The sequence below is a fragment of the Gobio gobio genome, assembly GCF_949357685.1.
Source record: "Gobio gobio genome assembly, chromosome: 1".
In the NCBI taxonomy this organism is placed as follows: Eukaryota; Metazoa; Chordata; class Actinopteri; order Cypriniformes; family Gobionidae; genus Gobio; species Gobio gobio.
Window position 1 is genome coordinate 29,292,210 of NC_137097.1, and position 23,428 is coordinate 29,315,637.

A 23,428-nucleotide genomic window follows, 5' to 3' on the forward strand; every position below is an offset into this window, starting at 1 on the left:
CAATAAGTTTGAGGTGTTGACTTGGCCACCAAATTCCCCAGATCTCAATCCAATCAAGAATCTGTAGGATGTGCTGAACAAACAAGTCTGATCCATGGAGGCCCCACCTCGCAACTTACAGGACTTAAAGGATCTGCTGCTAACATCTTGGTGTCAGATACCACAGCACACCTTCAGGGGTCTAGTGGAGTCCATGCCTCAACGGGTCCGGGCTGTTTCAGCAGCAAAATGGGGACCAACACAATATTGGGAATAATGTTATGCCTGATCGGTGTATGTTAGTAATTTAACAAAACATGCTACTAAACAAGTTTAAACAAGAGCATGGTAAATCATGCTAGCAATGATTTATGACGTGTAGCAAGCAGGAATGAAATAGAATGCTGTTATTCTTCTGTCACCTTTGGCTTTTAGCTTGCTTAGTCAGGGACTCTAAATATTCAACTATATTACTGATCCGCCCGCATTGACACCATTGTATGAGAATTGAGCTGAGCTGGACATTGTTTTCTGTACAGCCGAAACAAATTTTGTTGCATTTTCCTGTTACCACTCTGAAGCTGCTTTGAAACAATCTGTATTGTAAAAAGCCCTATATAAATAAAGGTGACTTGACTTCTGTGGGGGCAGGGTAGCCACCTTCTGTGTGGCAAATTAAGGGACTCTCAAGAATGAGACACAAACTAATCATTTCAACACGAAAACTTGACAGCTCAACGATAAAACATGGGAACAAGTAGGCCTATGTTAACTTGCAAAAGAACACATTTGATTATACATTTTTAAAGAACTCTATCAGGATATGTCTGTGCCTTAAGGTCCTTTCACACTGGGCGTGATTTTGATGCGCAAATAATTTGCGCAATTTTATTTTTTGATCAGCTGTTTGTGTAATGAGTGCTTCCACACCAATCACGAATGTGCTGCGGTGAAAAAAACAGTGTTTATTTTTTTCGCTTCAATGTCGATTTTTTTATTTAAAAAAAGGCTTCAAACAATCACAATAAATGTTTTGTGACTCAACTGGAAACATCGTAATATCAACACTTGAACATGACAATCAGTGACTTGATTTTAAGAGGGCCGCTCACCTTAAGTAGACCGTGAGACACTGCTCCGTATCGATTGGTTCCCTGAAGTTTGTGGTGTGTCTCATCAGATGCGGTGTCACTGTCTGTAGGAGCTTCTCAAATAAGTCCCACGGACATTCTAAAGTAAGTGCGGAACCGGCCATGATAAAGTTTTAGCTCCTGTACAAGATTAGCATACTCCCCTTCAGACTCTCTGTTCTTTAAGACTGGGTGCACCCAAAACCTTATTTTCGGTCTTTTAAAGAAAATGAAAAGCTTGTCTTCACTGGATGATGTTTTCTCAGCTGTCGCCGCGAAAGTTTTGGAATGTTGGAGCTCTGAAACGTCACAGACGTCGCAAATTCGCGTTGCGGCTGATGTGAATGGTTTTGACACTGGTTCCGGACAGAATGACTGCTTAAAGGTCCCATGGCATGGCATTTTTCTATTATTTTATAGTGTTTCCTGAGGTGTACTTATATTGTTAGTATGATTTTTACATCATAAAATGTCATAATTTAGAAATAAAAGGCATTTTTTCTATACTGCTGTTTGCCCTGTGGCTGAATGCCCTGCTTCAAGAGGCGTGTCTGCTGTGAGACTTCAGTAAAAACGCCCACTGTTGTGATTGGCTGACATCTTTGCATTTTAAATGAGCGGAGGGGGCGTGGTTTAACGAGGCACGAGCAGGCACGAGTCTGCCAGAGACGGATGGACCTGTGTTCACTTCTCATCAGTTCTCTCAGCATGTCTCAGTTCAGGGTGAACTGTTGTAGTTACAGCATATACTTCAGGTTATTCATTTATTTCTAGTCGGAGGGGCTGTCACTCATGTCAGAAAGTTAGTAACTTTAGTAAATTATGGATCAGCGCTGACTCGAGACGCGAACCGTTTAGAACGATTCAGTCCGATTTGGTGAACTGGTTCGGTTCACTAAAAAGAACCGATTCAAAAGAATGATTCGTTCGCGAACCGGACATCACGGAGACGGAGCGATTGCTAACAAAGTTATTTATAGTAACTACTGAGTTATGAGAGCGCTGTCTGTCAGCGCGAGGTTATTGTGTTTGTATCTGAGAGTTCTGAATAAACACGAGTCCCAGTCACGCCGAGTCCGTCTTCATCATTATTCTACCAACTTTGTAACACATGCAATGTACCATTACAGCGAGATGAACGAGTTAGTAAGTGTTGAAGCATTATTTCTAGATATGTTCCAATCATATGAATAGTGTCAGTGACGCGCATTGAGTAACGTTACACAGCGCAAACAAAGACACAACAGCTGTAATCGAATGTAATCCAGTTTATTGTGGGGAAAGCTGGCTAGCCTAGCCGGATACCCTCACGCTTACCCCCCTTCTGCTTAATCTCACGCCGCGTTTGGTGCCTCCGCTGTGGGCCAGATGCAGTACTGGGGGTCGGGGATGTTGAAGGCCGAGCTTCGGCGTGTGTGAAGTTTATCTCTAAAGATGTGACTGCTGATGTTAAACAGAAAAGACTGTATGCACATTTTAGAACAGATAGACGCGATGAGGACGTACAAAAACACTGACTCACAAGATAGAAGACACGAAAACACCGCTCTGTCGGGAGAGAGAGAAGCCGCAGTGTGTGCACGAATAATAAATAATTAGCAACACATAAGAAATCAATGATCACAGATCAGTAGGAACTGAAGAAAGACTTCTGTTTTCATTTGTACATCCAAACACTGAGAAACTGCCAGCGTTCACTCGTTCACAAGTAACGTTAATGATCTCCAGCGCTTCATGGGCGTGACAGATTCTCTGGGCGGAGGAAAGGGAGGAAACCGTTCCTGCTTGGACGTCAAACCAGAAGACTTCAGGATTGGCTCGTCTGGCCTGTCATTTTCTCAAAGGCAGAGAAAGACAGCCAGAACTCGGTTTTACACCGATTAACATTTCTATCCACTTGGGGACAATATTCAGGCTAGGGGAACTCATATTAATGTTGAAATACCTCATAAAATGAAAATGTCATGCCATGGGACCTTTAAAGGCCCTTTCACACCGGACGCGTAAACAAAAAGCAAAGCGAAAAAGCAAATATTTTGCATGTGAATAGTTCGCGTACGAATATCTTCGCTTTTCCGATTTGCTTTTTCGTTACGCGTCCGGTGTGAAAGGGCCTTTAAGCAGTAATTCTGTCCGGAACCATTTATCACTTTTTAGACATTTCTGCTGCTGTTTCTGGATGGGATTAATTTTTTATTTATTTACTTATTTAAGTAATGGGCTAATAGGACTATATGCGATTGCAATTGATTTATTGAATTGTATTGGTCTGTCTGACTTTTTCCAACTTCTCTCAAGTAAAAACCTTCAAACTTAAAGGGTTAGTGTCATTAGAATTAACCCTCGCCCTCGTGTCGTTCAAAACCCATAAAACCTTCGTTCATCTTCGGAACACATATTAATATATTTTTGATGTAATCTGAGAGCTCTCTGACCCCTCAGACAGCAATTTATTTACCACTTTCAAGGTCCAGAAAGGTAGTAAAGACATTGTTAAAATAGTGCATGTGACTCCAGTGGTTTAACCTTAATGTTACGAAGTGACGAGAATACATTTTGTGCGTAAAAACCAAACAATAAATAACTGTTTCTGTTGCGTGTCAGCTGCGTGGCGTTTTCTATGTCTTTGCACTCCGGAAACGTGTCTGACGTTGGCGCTGCTGCTGCTAGGTGATGTACAGGGAGGGTAATTGTACAGTACTGATACAGCAAAGACAACGTCAGCAGTATTGACGGCAAAATAGGCTACAGAATATTTAGTTCTGTATTGACAGGTGCAATATTTGAAAATCGATAATTATTATTCTTTTTTTTAATTACAATTATATCTGCATTTATGTAAAAACCTAGAGACTTTCAAACATCAAAATGTCGTTTATTAATATGTATTTGTGTCAAAATGACATATAAACATCTTTTATAAGTATAAACATCATCCTATTTTATTTTGCCTGGAAACGCTTCCAACACATTTGCGTGTCGCATGAAAAATAGGCGTCGGTTCTATTTCTTGAATACACACATTTTCGGCACGGCTCGAGCCGCGCCAGAGCTCTAACCTGTTTACATGGGAGCCAAAATAAAAACAGACACGCTACGCAGCCAGTGTGTTGGCCGAAGCTGTTCACATGAAAACCATTACACATGCGTGCGATGCTGACGGAGGAGCTGACCAATGATGTTTAACGATGTCTTTACTACCTTTCTGGGCCTGAAAGTGTTAAGTAAATTGCTGTCTACACTCTAAAAAAAGGTACCATGGCACCAAAAATGGTTCTTGGCTCGTAATCATAGGGGAACCTTTTTTAGTGCTATATAGCACCAATTTTGGTTCTTCAGAGGTGCTATATAGCACCTTAGTCAAAGAACCGGTGAAGAACCTCTGAAGAATCACTGACGCCCCAAAATTGGTGCTAATTAGCACAAAAAAGGTTCCCCTATGATTACGAGTCAAGAACCATTTTTGGTGCCATTTAGAACCTTTTTTTTGAGTGCATGGAGGGGTCAGAAAGCTCTCAGATTTCATCAGAAATATTGTCATTTGTGTTCTAAAGATGAACGAAGGTCTTACCGGGTTTTGAGCGAGGAATTAAAGGGTTAGTTCACCCAAAAATGAAATTTCTTCCATTAATGACTCACCCCAATGTTGTTCCACACCCGTAAGACCTCCGTTCATCCTCGGAACACAGTTTAAGACATTTTAGATTTAGTCCGAGGTAGGGGTGTAACGATTCATCTACTACATCGATGTATCGATTTATTTTCCTACGATCTAACTACATCGATCTGTGCTCGGCAAGTTGGCCTTCCGGACGACATATATCGATCTAACATCGTTTTAAAAGGTAATCAATCGATTGTATCGATCATAGGAAATAACGCATTGGATTTAAGCATGTCAGACTTTAAATGGATGTTTTTTCTTAGCACTTTTAATGATAAAGGCGTTAAACGTTACTCGATTCAGTCTGCCTATCTGTGACATCATCGCAACGCACGCACCAGCAGCAGCGCTAAGAAAACAAAACATATAGCATGGCGGATGGCAGAGGAGAAGCCAACCAGCGAGAAATTATCAAGTCACCAGGAGAAAGAGCTAAGTTAGTAACGTTTTACCTGTACTTTCAACCCTTGCTAAATGTTACCTGTGCATTCCTGGGACCAGTGTGCCAGCAGAGCGAGTTTTTAGTACAGCTGGCGACATAGTGAACGTACAGAGAAGTGTTCTGCGGTCAGATCATGTTGATATTTTTGAAAAAGAAATATGTAGAGTCATTGAAGAGTAGTTGGTTACATTTTATCTTTTGTTAAATATTGTTTGTTTATTAAACTGAGAGCAGTAGCAGGTTCAGCCAGTTTATTCAAACTGAAGAAATGTTGGTTGCACTTTATTTTTGATATTAATATTGTATTTGTATTATTTTAATGTTGAAAAACAACAGCAAAAGTAACAGGTACACCTACTATTAATTAAACCTGAAGAGAAGTTAGTTGCACTTTATTTTTGATATTAATATTGTAATATTTTTATGTTGGATAACAAAAGCAGAAGTAGCAGGTTAACCTACTGTAGAAATGTTGGTTGCACTTACTGTGCTTTTATTGTAAATGTATTGAATATTGAAAATGAGAGCAGAAAAGGTTAACTTCCTGTTAATTCAACCTAAACTGTTGGTTGCACTTTATTCAAATAACATTTGAATGCATTTGCCATTAATTGTTGTTTACTTGTTTGTTTATATCCATAATTAATTGATACCAGAGGCCCGTTGCACAAAAGTAGAATTAAGACATCCAGGATAAATGACTGAGCTGAGCTCAATGAAGCCAAAACAAGTGCATCCAGGCTTAATTGGTTGCACAAAGACCAAGCCAGGATGAGCAGACACGGATTCATCAAGCCAGGTTAAACCAATCTTGGATAGGTGCGCGCTCACGGCTCACTCAAATAGACCCGCCGCCGATCACAGATTCACTGATTCACCATGGCAACTAGAGCGGCGTACTTTACCCCGTTGGAGGCACAAATCCTCATGGAGGCATACGAGGAGGTAAAAGACATAATTAAGAAGAAAGGCAACACCGCCACAGTGATAAAGCAAAGACAAAAAGTATCGCAGACCTCCTGAATGCGTAAGTAGTGCACAATTACACACTCACCGCTCTGCTGAAACATCACAATTACAATCCAAATAGTTAATTCACATCTCCAAAAATGCAGTTGTACACTGATTATGAAACAGTTTAACTTTTAATTGAAATGGACTGCAGATATGAGTGAAATTGTGTAAAGTAACTCCATCACACTGTATAAGGCTTTGATAAATTATTATCAAAGGCTTACATAATTACTACGCTCAGTAGTACAGTTTAATCTTAGCCGTTGTACTCTGCTTCTTATGCTGTCCACCGATTTTTATTTTTTATTTTTTTGGCCTCTTATGATGTTTGTGCTGTATACTGTGTGTAATACAAGCTTGCAGGGAGGCTACTGCTTCCATTCATTTGTCTGTTCAGTTGATGTGTATGGATTTGTCCTGAATTTATTTCAGTGTGCAGACAAGCGGGGAGTGTTTTATATATTTTTATATATATAAATCATATATATATATATATATATATATATATATATATATATATATATATATATATATATATATATATATATATATATATATATATATATATATATATATAATCTCTATCTTTGAATGTGTATTTATCCTTTTGTTGTATTGTTGAGTCACTGTGTGACTTCAGTTTCGAAAGGAGCTGATGGTTTACCTGCTTTGTTTTATCCTTATTCAATAAAGGAACCTGTTACACTTTGTGTTTTTTTATTTATATGGAATGTGTATTTTATACGACCGAGTATTAGGGCCACACTGAGGAAGAAGGAAAAAGTCATACATTTATGAGGCTGGTTCTTTCTGCGGAAAAGATGCATATTCTTTTTACAGTCCTGATACTTATGACAATGTGACGCTGATGTGCCAAAAGATTAAGTATGTCCTTGTTTGTAAAACCATGCTGAAGAACAATTCCACGAAATGCCCCACAGCTGTCATTTTAACAACCGTCTTCCTCTAAAACAACGGGTTACAAATTTTATGACTTAATTTTTCGAAGTCTGTGACTTTTCTTTTTTTTCCTCTGTGGCCCATATATTCTATCATTTTTATATATAGCCTTATAGTCTATGGGAAACCGTAAATTATCTAATGATAGCAACATCATCTAAAAATCATAATTTATCCAAAATGATTGAAATTATGATCACAAACGTTTAAATAATGACAGTGGGTCTAGTTATATGTGATAACAATGTGTAGTGGGCAGTGGAATAACTATTGGTTTCCGTTTGTGGTGACTACTGACTGACATAAGGGATGAGATTAAATAGATCCTGGACTTTAGCCTGGTCTGGAGCAGGCTAGCTCCACAGAATAAATCTCCATGGTAATTTATACCATAACATCCAACTGCCACCCTATCCAGCTTTAGTGCAACCGGATCACGGATTAATTGAGCCAGGATCACCAAGATATCCCGGCTTAATCCCTTATCCTAGTTTTGTGCAATAGGCCTCTGATTCCCTTACAAGAAACAACAGGAATCTAGGAAACTTCACCTGCACTGACCAGTATCCAGATATTTATTTCAGTCACACAATTTTTGGCTAAAAAGTTACTGAATCGATTTCAGGTCACTGAATCGTTTCGGATCGTATCGTTCTAAATGAACCAAACTCGTCCTTGAATCGTATCGACAACCTCAAATCGTGATACGAATCGAATCGTTGTTAAAACGAATCGTTACACCCCTAGTCCGAGGGCTTTCAGTCCTTTGAATGTAAGTGTATGCACACTTTGCTGTCCACGTCCAGAAAGGTAATGAAAACATCATCAAAGTAGTCCATATGTGACATCATTTGGTTAGTTAGACTCTTTTGAAGCGTCGACAATACATTTTGGTCCAAAAATATCAAAAACTAAGACTTTATTAAGCATTGTCTTCTCTTCCGGCTTTGTTTGAATCCGCGTTCACGATGCCACAGTGATGCTGCTGACGTAAGACGCTGTGACGTGTTATCTGGTGCGACAGAGCTTCGTTTGTAGGGAGACGCATGCTGTAAACAAGCTGTTCTACATTGTTTGTATTGCTATATTCTTTTTAAAATGGTGCGTAAGTGTGCATGTCCCGGATGCCCTAATCGCCAAAGATAACCAGATAACACGTCACAGCGTCTTACGTCAGCAGCGTCACTGTGGCATCGTGAACGCGGATTCAAACAAAGCCGGAAGAGAAGACGATGCTTAATAAAGTCTTAGTTTTTGTTATTGTTGGACCAAAATGTATTGTCGACGCTTCAAAAGAGTCTAACTAACCAAATGATGTCACATATGGACTACTTTGATGATGGTTTTCATTACCTTTCTGGACATGGACAGCAAAGTGTCCTTACACTTACATTCAAAGGACTGAAAGCCCTCGGACTAAATCTAAAATATCTTAAACTGTGTTGTGAGGATGAACGGAGGTCTTACGGGTGTGGAACAACATTGGGGTGAGTCATTAATGGAAGAAATTTCATTTTTGGGTGAACTAACCCTTTAATGACAAGCCCTTCAAGGCTTTTAAAAGGTATGTTAAAAGGCTTTGTCAACTCAACATCATCAAACTTTACTCATCTACTTTTAAAACCCCTTTTTTATTTGGCCAGACTGCTAAATGTTAAGATCTTTTCACATAAAAAAAAGAAAGAAAGCAAAATAACCATTTTATTTCCATGATGATAACTGGACTGAGCATCAATTATTGTTGCATACGAATCTTCAATACACAGTAAGCTATAGTATTCTATTCCCAAACACAGCAAAAGACATGCTATATGTCTCCCTCAGGGGTCAGCTGCTAAGTTGATAGATATAAGAGATGTGGTCATGTGGAAGAGTGAATGTCTAGGTGATGATGGTGCATAAGCCCCATTAATTGTGCCACTGGCTCCAGGCTGAGAGATCTGGGGCAAGCACCTGCTGCAGAAGTGGGTGAGAATGACGAATGCTGTCCTACATCACCCACCCGCTCACCTCTTCCCTGCATGAGCCAAATTACTCACATGGGGACAGAGAGCAGACTGGGCCCTCCTCTGGAGGAGAGCATTTCTCTCAGGAGCATTTGATGCCATGCGGATCGGTCAGCCAATGTGTGAGATGTAGGCTAAACTGGTAAAACAATAATTGACAATCCAATGAAGAGAGTCTTATCTCAGTGAGTACTCAATGAGTCCCTATTGATTAATCACTAATCTGAATACTGGGAGTGACAAGTTGCCCCTCAATACCAAGACCCAGATAAAAAAAAATATTTTGACTTCAGTATTTTACATTGCTTTTTACATTGCCGTCATTACAACGGCTTCTAAAGATAGATGGAAAAATTGCCTTGTATGCTACCGACCCAAATTTAGGACAGACACACCTCAACATCGCTCATGACTCCAATGTTTTACTCACGTCATGCCAAAAATATGTTTTCAGAGGTTGCTTGAACTAGGTCAACTGACATCTTTTTTTGGATCACAGAGAGAGAAATGGTGCCATCTAAATGATAGCAGTCTCCTTAAACCAAGATGAACCGAAATAAGCCTTTCTCACTGGTTTATTTGGGTCACTGACAATGCCATGGAAAATAACCAATATATTTTGCTATTGGATGAAATATAATCATAATTGTTCTTAAATTTAAGAGAAATTATGATTATACTTTTCAAAATTATTTGGGTCCCTGAAGTTCTGAATCTTTCTCAAAACATTTTTATTGGTCATATACAAAATAAAAGAAGCTGTAATTCAACAAACATACATTATTTACAACAGTACATCAATAAATTAGCCACATCTGATAAATGGTTAACTGCATGAATCCACAGTCATTAAATAGGAATACAATGTTGTATCTAGATTGCTAAAAAGTACAACAATTTAATCAATAAATAGTTACAATTCACCCAATGTGTTACTGTATTTCATACAAAGCACTGCAATATTATCTTATTACAACCCATTGATAAAATAACCAAAACATATTCTATCAATGTTCACCATTTATAAAATCACATTTCATAGCTTGACCCACAAATCGACTCTGAGTGCCAAATATAAAAACCTGTACAGTCACTTGCTCACCAAACAAATAATGTGATAAACTATAAGCTTGATAACATTGCCATTAATGTGCTGACTGAAAAAAAGTAGCTTTTTAATAGGATTCATTGATGAGCCAAGACCCATTAAAACAATGGCAGGGCCTGTTGCATAGCCTAACATTAAATTAATATAGTCACAAAACAATAATATAGTAGCAATGACAATAGCTCTGTCCCAAAACTTAGTGAGCTTCCATGTCACCTGCTTACACAAACATCTTAACCGAAATGGATCCTCATGTTATTGATTTGACACAAATAGTGCTCCTCACAGTAGGTGCGCTAGAGTCTCTAGTTACAACTGATTCTGACATTAGGCCATTCCCACTTTTCCACTCTTTTTCTATTAAAACATGTTAGATGGATGAGTTTGACCATCCGTCTTTTGGAAAAGACTGAACGCTTCCCCAGAGAGGAATCCTTGTAATATTTAAAAATGTGTGTGTGCTGCAGCGCATCCCTGTGTGTGTAATATTCAGAGTGTACACACGTTGTGCATTGCCTATAGGCTCATATTACTAACACACCCTTTAAATAACACAACAAATACTGCGCTATTGACTTTATAGCAGGTTTTGGTTTGTGTTGGTCAAATGGCGCAGTCGTTTTCATTCCTTAAAATAGCAACGCTCTAACAATGCTCCTGAACATAGACCTGACGCCAATGGGCGAACAGATGCGCCAGTGCATTTGCTATAGAGTGGTGCAGGTATGACATCACTTTGCAGGCCAAAACGTGGAAGCAAGTTAGCATTTTAGCACTTCCGGTTCCCTCGTCCCGAAGTCAATAGGTTTTTTGAATGGGGTTTTAAACGGCTGAAATAAGTTCTGTGGTGAACATAAGCTCAAGACACCTTCATGTTTTATTTTTTATCTGACATAAAACACATCAGTATTACCCTACAGTTTTTTCAGTGTCTTGAAAAAGGCGGTTTCAAACAAGTGGCTAATGGGACTTCAGAGGCTGTCGAGGAGATTAAACATCATCACGCTGAAAAGGTAAGCTCAGTCCACTTTTACAGCCTCATTATGCTCATAATAGTGCTTTTATTAACTATTATAACTCAAACACTCTAGGAAAATGTTTTGAAATAAAAACTGAAAGAGTTGTGGGAAGGTTAGTTGAAGTCATTTGACCGTGGTGTAGTCCGTTTATTGCCTACCTTTAGCTTGCTGGCTACTGCATTTAGGCTTCAAAATAAATAAAAGTTGTGTTCATCTGTGATAATTATCTTGATGGACAAAATGTGTAGCTAGCATAAACTTTTGTTGATCAGAGAGCTTGTTTTTTGTGATAATCCAAGAGCCTATGGGAAAATCCTATTGGGTTTTTCTTGAGGGAACCAGTGCGATGCGAACTGCCGTTTTGCCTACAACGTGAGGTCACATCTGCACCACTCTATTTAAACAACGTATCGCTGGATGGGAAAATGATAATTGCGGTCTGAAACTAGCAAAAAACACTTGCTTGGCACCGCATTGCGCCGGGTGTATGATAGGGCCCTTGATGTGACAAAGAAACCATTGCAAATCCATTTGATCTCATGTCATAAGTAGCCACATCCAGTGTAGACAGCATCACTGATTATAATGGGTTCTGCTTTTGTCGTGCCACTCGCATCTACTGTAGACGCGGTGTTAGGGCCGGTTCACTTCTTTCAACTCAAGTACAGCGTTTTAGAATGGCGTGTCAGACGCTGAAAAAGATGCGAGTGCAACAATCAAACACGTCCGTCAAGCATGTTTACATAGAAAAACAATGGAAAAGTAGCGCTGTAGAATGGAAAAAAAAAATATTTAAATTTTTTAAATTTATGTTTATCTATACTTTTCAATACTGAATGAAACAAAAGTATGCATTATTAATTATGGAGTGTTACCATATTTAATTATTTTTATTTTTTGTATCCTGGTACTAGATATACTGTATACTGCCATTGAATTGGGTCATAAGTTTGTCTTTGAAGGCATAACATTTCTGCCTACCTCTGGAAACAGAGTCAGGAATCTGCCTTTAATGCATTAGGATACTAGCTAGGGTTTGGAACAGAGCTAATAAACATACAGAACATTTACCTTCGCAATGGTGACTGTATCTCACTGAAATATCTTCCTCCTCAACAGTCATTTTACAGTAGTGCTAAAATACAAACTACCACAAACATCATTGGTCAAAACAAACTAATACTTTATGTGCACATAAGGGTACAGTGTGGCACTTATCCAAGAACTACATTAAACACCAACAGAGAAGTGCTATGTGAAACAAGTGTGCTGATAAAGCTGCTTTTCAGATGAGTAAAGAGTGCCTTATGTGAGCAATGAACTCTAACAACAGTCATCAAACTGCTGGAATACGCCCTATATGCTGAAAACGTGCACTGCAGGAAACACTGAAACACTGACTGGTGTTGGTGTGGCCTTGAATTTGTGATGTGAGGTGGAGTTGAGGTGAGGTAAGAGGGCAGTGCATTCATGTCACAGTGAATCAGTTTCAGTCTGTTTATTTTCATCTTAAAGCAATAGTTTATCCATAAATGAAAGCCATCCTTGCTGGTCATGACTGCAAAATAAGCCCCACCAGGGTGAACAAGATCAGGCGACAGTTTCATAAACATAGAGTGCGTCTCAATCAGTTCCCTTGCTCCAGAGCTTGTGAATCAGTATATTGTGTACATGAATTCGGCACTGGTAAGGACGGTAAATTAAGCTGCTCACTACACATTGGGACACTGATGACTATTTCCGGGGACGTGACAACATCTTCATTGTACAACATCATTACTGGTATTTATGAATCTTTCTGACATTACTTGTAATGTTATTTAAAGTACATTATGATAAATACTTTGCTTGTTACAGTGCATCTGGAAAATATTCACAGCACTTTACTTTTTCCACATTTTGTTATGTTACAGCCTTATTCCAAAATGGATTAAAATGGATTATTTTCCTCAAAATTCTATAAACAATACCCCATAATGACAATGTGAAAGTACATTGCTGCATTCATCTTTCCCTTGATCCTGACTAGTCTCCCAGTTCCTGCCGCTGAAAAACATCCCCGCAGCATGATGCTGCCACCACCATGCTTCACTGTAGGAATGGTATTGGCGAGGTGATGAGCGGTGTCTGGTTTCCTCCAGACATGCTTGCCATTCAGAAAAAGAGTTCAATCTTTGTTTCATCAGAATAGAGAATTTTGTTTCTCATGGTCTGAGAGTCTTCCAGGCGGGCTGTCGTGTCCCTGTTACTGAGGAGTGGCTTACGTCTGGCCACTCTACCATTCAGGCCTGATTGGTGGAGTGCTGCAGAGATGGTTGTTCTTCTGCAAGGTTCTCCTCTCTCCACAGAGAAATGCTGGAGCTCTGTCAGAGTGACCATCGGGTTCTTGCTCACCTCCCTGACTAAGGCCCTTCTCCCCCATGGCTCAGTTTGGCCGGGCTACCAGCTCTAGGAAGAGTCCCGATGCTTCCAAACTTCTTCCATTTACGGATGATGGAGGCCACTGTGCTCTTTGGGACCTTCAGTGCTGCAGAAATATTTCTGTACCCTTTCCCAGATCTGTGCCTTGATACAATCCAGTCTCAGAGGTCTACAGACAATTCCTTGGACTTCATGGCTTGGTTTGTGCCCTGCCATGCACTGTTAACTGTGGGACCTTATGGGTGTGTGCCTTTCCAAATCATGTCCAATCAACTGAATTTACCAAAGGTGGACTCCAATCAAGTTGTAGAAACATCTCAAGGATGATCAGTGGAAACAGCAGCACCGGAGCTCAATTTTGAGTGTCATGGCAAAGGCTGTGAATACTTACGTACATGTGATTCCTAAATTTTTTTTATTTTATGAATTTGTAAAGATTTCAAACAAACTTTATTACATTGTTATTATGGGGTATTGTTTGTAGAATATTTAGAATTGAATACATTTGGAACAAGGCTGTAACATAACAAAATGTGGAAAAAGTAAAGCGCTGTGAATACTTTCCGGATGCACTGTACATACACTCACCTAAAGGATTATTAGGAACACCTGTTCAATTTCTCATTAATGCAATTTTCTAATCAACCAATCACATGGCTGTTGCTTCAATGCATTTAGGGGTGTGGTCCTGGTCAAGACAATCTCCTGAACTCCAAACTGAATGTCAGAATGGGAAAGAAAGGTGATTTAAGCAATTTTGAGCGTGGCATGGTTGTTGGTGCCAGACGGGCCGGTCTGAGTATTTCACAATCTGCTCAGTTACTGGGATTTTCACGCACAACCATTTCTAGGGTTTACAAAGAATGGTGTGAAAAGGCAAAAACATCCAGTATGCGGCAGTCCTGTGGGCGAAAATGCCTTGTTGATGCTATAGGTCAGAGGAGAATGGGCCGACTGATTCAAGCTGATAGAAGAGCAACTTTGACTGAAATAAACACTCGTTACAACCGAGGTATTGCAGCAAAGCATTTGTGAAGCCACAACACGCACAACCTTGAGGCGGATGGGCTACAACAGCAGAAGACCCCACCGGGTACCACTCATCTCCATTACAAATAGGAAAAAGAGGCTACAATTTGCACGAGCTCACCAAAATTGGACAGTTGAAGACTGGAAAAATGTTGCCTGGTCTGATGAGTCTCGATTTCTGTTGAGACATTCAGATGGTAGAGTCAGAATTTGGCATAAACAGAATGAGAACATGGATCCATCATGCCTTGTTACCACTGTGCAGGCTGGTGGTGGTGGTGTAATGGTGTTGGGGATGTTTTCTTGCCACACTTTAGGCCCCTTAGTGCCAATTGGGCATCATTTAAATGCCACGGCCTACCTGAGCATTGTTTCTGACCATGTCCATCCCTTTATGACCACCATGTACCCATCCTCTGATGGCTACTTCCAGCAGGATAAAGCACCATGTCACAAAGCTCGAATCATTTCAAATTGGTTTCTTGAACATGACAATGAGTTCACTGTACTAAAATGGCCCCCACAGTCACCAGATCTCAACCCAATAGAGCATCTTTGGGATGTGGTGGAACGGGAGCTTTGTGCCCTGGATGTGCATCCCATAAATCTTCATCAACTGCAAGATGCTATCCTATCAATATGGGCCAACATTTCTAAAGAATGCTTTCAGCACCTTGTTGAATCAATGCCACGTAGAATTAAGGCAGTTCTGAAGGCGAACACAGTCAAAGGTCAAACACAGTATTAGTATGGTGTTCCTTATAATCCTTTGGGTGAGTGTATATGTGCATGTATAACATTTCCGACATAAATTATAAATGTTAGCTATATTGTGTTTATTACCTGTCTACATTTACGCTGAAATATGTTTCAGTGCACTGGAAGGATTCTGACTACTGAACTAGGGAACTGATTGAGACCCATAGGCATTTTAAGACTTGAGCTTGGTAGTAAAAATCACAGTCATAGTGGTTTGAAACAACATGTGTGACAGGGTTTTCATTTGTGGGTAAACTATCACTTTAAATCAACTGCAGTCAATGATCTGAGAGTTCTCAGGGAATTTAACACTTTGCCATGCCAGAGAGTTTACTCCATTTCCCCCCATTTATCTATTCAGTTTAGATTCACTATCAGTTTTAAATTACACTGAACATTTGTCCTGAGAAAACAATGGGGAAGAGCATATCAAAATAAGCCCATTTCATTAGTGCATTTCACTTACCCTGATCATCTCTTACAGAGAAATCTCATGAAACTCATTTCCTGTACGAAGTTACAGTCAAGAATACAGTCAACATCTGTCCATCAGATCCAGAACATGAGCAAGACTAGGTTGACAATCAATTCACTTTTTAAACATTATAGATAGATCTGACATACAGTCAGTTTTCTATCTGAAACACAGTCTTGAACTGGTAAGTGACTAACCGTTAGCATTATCATGTTGCTAAGCTAACACAACAATACTTCTGAACATTGGGGGGACCAATTTTTTATAGAATTTTTTATAGAAACAGAACAGTGAAGGAAATTCTAGGTCTAATTCTAGTTGGGGAATAATCATTTTGAACTATTTGCAAATAATATTTGTATTCATTTGCATTAAAATATGCACAAATGTACTTTTATTTGTATGCCTAAAATGTCAAAATCGCGAAACGTTTCTTGTCTCTTCACACTCAGTTAGGAATGTAATGAATCACATAAATGCATATTTTCAATAGTATTTTCACATGTATTAAATGTTTCGCTTACCTCACTTTCTTTCAACGTTAAACTGATGCTTCACGCTGGAATTCGTGCTTCGCTTCTGTGACCAGTAAACTCTGCCTACTTTGATTTGATTGGCCATTTCAATCATTTTGATATTGACGAGCACTGTTAGACCGCTGAGGCAGACCAGGCTAAAAAATGTAACTTTTAAGACTTTTTGTAATCCTACCAAACATACAGAGTGTTGCGTAATGAAGTGCTAGATTTGACCACTTCTAATTATAGGAGGGGACTTGTCCCCCTCAATGTCTATGGTGGCCCTGCTTCTAATAAACAAAAACAAACAAAACACAAACAACACACACGAATATTGGGTAAACAATCCCTTTTCGATCATTTCTATAAACACATTTTAGCAATGATTACCAAAACGTAATAACTTTCCTGTTGCTCTTTTATTTTCAACCCCTCCAAAATCAAATCAACTCACAATGGATAAAAATCCCACTCTACTGTATATTCTTCTGTATTTTTCCTAACTGAGTATTGGCTATTTATAACTGACATTTAGGATGTTTGGTTCTCTGCCTATACAGCCTGATATGCTGGGAAAGGCTCCGGCATCTCTGCGCCCCTACATGGGACGAGTGCTTTGGAGAATGGATGGATAGATTTCTTTTATTTTTCAGCGAGATTGTTAGCTGTTCGTGAAGGACACATGCGATCAGTGTTGGGGAAAGTTACTTTGAAAAGTAATGCATTACAATATTGCGTTACTCCCTTAAAAAGTAACTAATTGAGTTACTTAGTTACTTTTTAAGAAAAGTAATGAGTTACGATACTTTTGCGTTACTTTTTCTCACCTGGGCTTGTTTTGGGGTTTTTTAATAACAAAAAAGTTATATTTTTGTGCAACGGTAAAGACCTCTTCATACCAAAATTTAAATAATAAGGCTGAGGTAAAAATGCACATTCACGCATGAACAGTAGAGGGCGCAGCTCTGCCATTCTGGATAATTTTAGAATGGGATGCAGGAGAAAAAAGTTTTACCAATAAAAACAAAAAATCTAGTAATTTTCATCATCAAAGGTCAGCAGCAAGACATTGGTAAATTAAATATAAAGGTAGATTATGCATAAAAATAGTTGTTTTATTTAACATTTAATTATTGGAGGTTTGCATAGTACTCTGATTTTGCATTTGACTGATTTTATTCATTTTGAGGAGTACAGAATCTTTATTGTGCAAGTGAGATAAATAAATGCTCACATTTAGTCTAGAACTACAATAACCATCATGTTTACACATAACGCCTCTGTACTTATTTTTCTCAACATGGGGGCAGGAGAGCTGTCAGTCAAATTAATGTGAAAAAATAACTCTAATAAATATTTTGTTGAAAATTTGAAAAGTAATGCAATACTTTACTAGTTACTTGGAAAAAGTAATATTACGTAACTCAAGTTACTTGTAATGCGTTACCCCCAACACTGCATGCGATGCTTCCTTATTTGTTGTTTTCATGTTGGGAAGAAGCAGATAGAACCCATTATAATCAGTGATTCTGTCTACACTGGATACGCCATGGCGTGGCAAGACACATTTCCGAACAATAAACCTATGCCCCGTTCTATTTCTCATGTAGCCTACGTCAAGTGTCCGATGTTAAAATGCTGGTTAATTCACTAGGTTTTGGAACAGATCCACAACTTCATCTCTTTGCAGATAATTCAGTTCTGAAAATGTTGTCCCAAAACATTGATAAATTGTGTTTTTGCCAAACCACCTGTTCTGGAAGAGAACCACAAACTGACTATGCACCGTTATGAAGCGTCACATTGGGTTTGTTATAGTCAGCTGACCCAAGACATCTTCATTACAGAGATATGGAAGGAGCCAATATGAATGACTGGCTTCTGTACACGGTCTATATTACGTTATAATATTAATTTAAAGAATACAGCAGGACACTTACACAGTGAACAACGTCACCTGACCACATACACAGCACGCCACGCGCTACCCCATTGCACCTGTCTATTTACTAGAAAAGCAATCAGACTTCAATAATAAGCCACTTTTGGTACAACTGCAAAATTGATATCAAACATTTTTTTTTTGTTTGTTCATATAAATACGTTTTTTTTTTTTTTCTGTTTTTGTTTTCCGGAAAGAAAACTTTTTTTTCAGTTGAAGTAAGACATCAGAGACCATTTGCTAACGATTCAACAATAAAGCCTGTGTTAAGTTGCTTCTGGAAATGAAATGCGACCAGCCCATCCATACAAAGAGCACAGAACAACAAAACTACAGCTCTACGACTCCGAACAAAGCTATGATCAACACTTTTACCAACACGGTTTACCAACTAAAAGCAAATAAATGCCTCCTCTTTGTGATGTTTTTAAGGAAAGGCTTTCTCATAACTCATGTCTGCAAAAGATGAACATCACCTGCCAGACATTTTAACAGCGCCTCTGCTCTCCCGTGCATAAATACTGTAGTTTATTGCCTCTCCTGGTCATATTCCTCAGAATATAACTTGTAAACATCATTCCACTAATGGAATTGAACTCAACAGGAAAAATTTAAATAATTTTGCTTGCTTTGTGAATTACAAGATCCTCATTTCTTATACCATTTCTGATAGAACTGTGAATATGTTAAGTTTTTTTCCCATCAGTATATCAGTCACTGGACAATATCAAGCACAGGCGACTCAAGTTGGAGCTAAAGTTAACCCAAAAACTTGTGACTCATTTAAAGTTAGTCAGGTTAGTCAAACTTTTTTCTGTGGGAACACAAAAAAAAAGAGATTTAGCAGAATGCCCAGGCTCTTTTCCATACGATGAAAGCATATAGTTACCATGTCTCACACAGCCCTGAAAGGATTAAAAGGATATGACTTCTGCATTATATTCCCAGTCTTCTGAAACCATATGATAGTTTTCTATCAGGAACACACCCAAATTCACGTCGTTATTCACTGACAATCTCGCCTTCATCAGTGCATGCACATTAGAGGTCTTCACGTGTCCACTTTGATTTGGAAACCAGAGGTCCGACCCAAGACTCGAGGGGGTTTGGGTCCAAAACTTTGACGAGTGCCTCGGACACGGGTCAGGTCTGATTTTAGTAGCCTCGGAAAGAAATGTGCTTTTACCTAATAGACCCGAGAAGACTAAAATTATTTTAATATAATATATATAAAGGTAAGAAGATGGGCATACTACACGTGTTTCTTTATTTTCAACCTGGTATGACAGACCAAAATCAAAGATGACTAGTGTGCAGGGATGCAAGCATGTGAAGACGTCGCTGCCTCGGTTACATTCAGGTTTGAAAAAAATCTTATCAGGACTGGCTCTGGTTAAGTTTTTCTTTTTAAACAAATGTATTTATGCATGTCAAGTTTGGGTAGGAAGTGAATCGGTTCGATCTGTGCTGGGTACAGATCATAGGACCTGGAAGATCTCTAATGCACATATTTGAATTTGGTTTGCCTCATCAGATTTGATGTCATGACAGATGGCATCATTTCTTGTGTCTTCAATCACAGGTTGTTTATGTGATGAAGTGTGACTTTTCAGCTTGAACTTATCTGGTCACTGTATGCTTTTTCTGTATGGAAAAAAAGCTGCACAAAACTTCTCATTTTGTGTTCTATGGAATACTGGTTTAGTACCAAATGACAGTGACTAAATGACAAAAAAAATTTTTTTTTTGGGGTTAAGCTCAACACAGGGTTGTACAACACGGGTTGTAATTGACAGATTAATCTCTAAAAAGAAATATGTCCTTTATGGTTTTTTTTTTCTGAGAGATTTTAGTGTTGTATGTGTATATTTTTATGCTCACAGAGTAGATCTTGTTTAGCATGAGTAAACCTGTGCCTGATGGATACACCAACCAACATACTTGCTCCCCATTTGTGCATTAAGACCGTGCTGCTGTTTTGGATTTGACAATGGTGATGACGCTGGTGGTGCCCACTTTGCCTGGTATGAGGGGCCCTATGACAGATGTGATGGGGCCCCTGGCAGAGGCCACAGGGCTGCGGGCCACAGTTCTGGCGAAACTCTGGAGAGCCTCGTATTTGGAGCGCAGCACATCAAGCTCCACTTTCATGCTGGCGTTCTCTGAGGCGAGCTTCTCCACCTCCTGCTGAAGCTCTGCCTTCTGTTTCTCCAGCTCCTCCTTCTGCGTGACACGCTTGACGCGGCAGCTGGCAGCATAGCCGCGGTTTTTGAGCGTGCGCCGCCGCTGTTTCAACTGCAGGATTTCATCTTTGGTCAGACCGCGCAAGTGCTGGTTCAGCTCTCGCACAGACATGGACACCAGTTCATCGTCTGTAAGACTTGTGCCATTCTCACCTGGCTCTCGCTTCACCTGAGGAGAACCGCAAGGGACAAGATCAAGAGAGAAGAGAGGGAAGGGGAGACTGGGGGAAATTGAGTGATGAGCCTTATTCAGTACATGCTCAGGAAATTTCTCTCTCAGAGAAAAGGAAAGGTAACATTTTACAACAAGGTCCCATTAGATAACACCCATACATGAACTAACAATGAACAATTTTTTGTTGTACAGCATTAATTAATGTTGAATTCAACAAACCTGTGCATAAACCTACATTTTGAAATGAAATTTGCATTTGAATTTGTTAACAAAAATAAAGTCAAACCAAAATGTATTCAGACACCGTCAACACTTTCTCAAATTATTACAGTTTATTCGCTATAGTTTAGAAAATGGTAATAAAATATGACAAGAACTCAGAACACATTCATCTTGAAAATGTCAGATAACTTTGATAGAAAGGGATGTAATGGATTACAATCAACCTGAAAAAAAATAAATTTAAAGCTGTTAAATTTAAGTACACAATTAGATAATACCAATTTAGCTCAACCAATGACCAAGCAATGCTTCCTTTTGTTCAGTCTGTGGTGTCAAAGGTCACATTAGCAATGAAAGAAAAGACACCTCAGCAAAACATGCTCAGGTCAAAGTGTCTGAATCATTTTGGTCCCAAATGTTTATCAATTTTACTGGTAGTCACTGTATGAAGAATTTTTTTAGGGTATAATATGTAACAGTTTACTTTATTTTGCTATCCTCACTTACATAAATGAATTATATGTCCTGCACCTACAAGTAAAACATTATATCTGCTGTCTGAATCATTTTTGGTTTGACTGTATATAATAAATGCTGTAAAAAAATATATTGCTCATTGCTAGTTCATGGTAGCTACATTTCCTGTTCCCTAAAGAAAATGTGATTTAATACTTTTCTTCTACTGTCTAAATCTTTGAATTCTGATTTGGAGACACTTTCATTAGAAATCTCATCCGAACATACCTTGAGTGCTTTGTTTCCCTTGTTTGTAGTAGTCATACCACGAGTGCCGCTCTCCACTGCCCTGCTCGACAGGTCTGTGAATACAATAGAGAGTTCACCATCAGTCAGACAGATGCTTCTCAGACACACAGGATTTGATCATCAAGGTCACAATTATATTCCAAAGTTCATTTAAACCCATGCAATGAATTGCTCTGTTAAGCTAGAATATGTTAACAAATTTATAACAAAAAAATAAGCGGTTTTACTATGCAGTTGCTAGGTGTTCTATTTCATCATTTGCTAAGTGAAAAAAAAGAGAATATTTTTCTTTTCTAGACAAGCCATGCAATGTAAGGTATCATTCATGTCAAATCACTAACCCCAAGTGTGAGCAACACTGGCGGTGGGTGATATGACCAAAATCTTATAGCATGATACGAGTAATTTTATTTTACGATAACGATATATATCACAATATAGTTTTTGTTGTTACTTTAAATAAGGTTATTATATTGTCTGGCTATCACCAGACCAAGCTCAATCTTTTAAGATTGAACATTGGTCTGGGAGTCTGCTCTGTATTTTCTACTGCAAGAGGTGTGATCAACGGGAATAGTTCAAAGGACTCTGTATGCAATTGGATAGTCCTTCAACCAATCAGACCATCGATCCATCGCTTCTCTATCCGTCATTGTGTTAAACCCCCCAATAGCTCGCCAGGTGGATAAGCCAGTTTGTGATTGGTCCCCGCAGATTTGTAACAGAAGCAGGATAGAAAAATTTACAGGTTTCCAGCCTGAGCTGCAGGGCGAAATCAAATCGCAGGCAGATCGGGCTTTACCCAGTCTAGTTATTATATGATTCTAAAAATATTTTTGATTCTCGTGACCAATTTTAATATCACAAAAAAAAAAAAGAATACTTGCCTAGCTATGGCATAACAGTACCACATAAAACAGAACAGCAAGAAATAATGTGGCTGAACTGTGATAATATGAACCATTTCTGTTGCTTGCCTTGGAAAGTGTTACTAAAGAGAAGAATCACTAATACAAAAATGTGTAAAATGGTAGACATTTTTGATTATAGTCTCCATTGCGGTTACCACATGATGTTGTGCTGTGCCATCCTGAAAATATATTATTTACAAACCTTGCGGTTTAAAAACAAGTGCTCTGTCTGAGAGACGGTTTCTGAGTGCATTCTACCATCTTAAAAATATATCTAAATTATGGCACATGCTCTCGATGCAAAATGCTGAACAGTTAGTTCATGCGTTCATGACCTCAAGGTTAGATTATTGTAATGCTCTACTGGGTGGTTGCCCTGCTCGCTTAATAAACAAACTCCAGCTGGTCCAAAACGCAGCAGCTCGAGTTCTTACTAGAGCCAAGAAGACCATATTAGCCCAGTTCTGTCAACACTGCACTGGCTCCCTATTAAACATCACATACATTTTAAAATCTTGCTTATTACTTACAAAGCACTAAATGGTTTAGCTCCCCAGCACTTGAGTGAGCTCTTAACATATTATACTCCATCACGTCTACTGCGCTCTCTAAACTCTGGCCAGTTGATAATACTGAGAATATCGAA

General features: G+C 38.9%; 1 protein-coding gene across 1 annotated transcript; it reads right to left on the bottom strand.

Annotated features, from left to right (window-relative positions):
• Positions 1 to 20,425: 20,425 nt before the first annotated feature.
• Positions 20,426 to 21,919, bottom strand: mafga (v-maf avian musculoaponeurotic fibrosarcoma oncogene homolog Ga; the record flags this gene model as incomplete). Its single annotated transcript, XM_079815803.1, has 2 exons — positions 21,851 to 21,919; positions 20,426 to 20,878 (listed from the first exon to the last, which is right to left on the bottom strand). The coding sequence occupies exons 1-2, from the start codon at positions 21,884 to 21,886 to the stop codon at positions 20,426 to 20,428; spliced, it is 489 nt and encodes a 162-aa protein (XP_079671929.1). The 5' UTR covers positions 21,887 to 21,919.
• Positions 21,920 to 23,428: the final 1,509 nt, after the last annotated feature.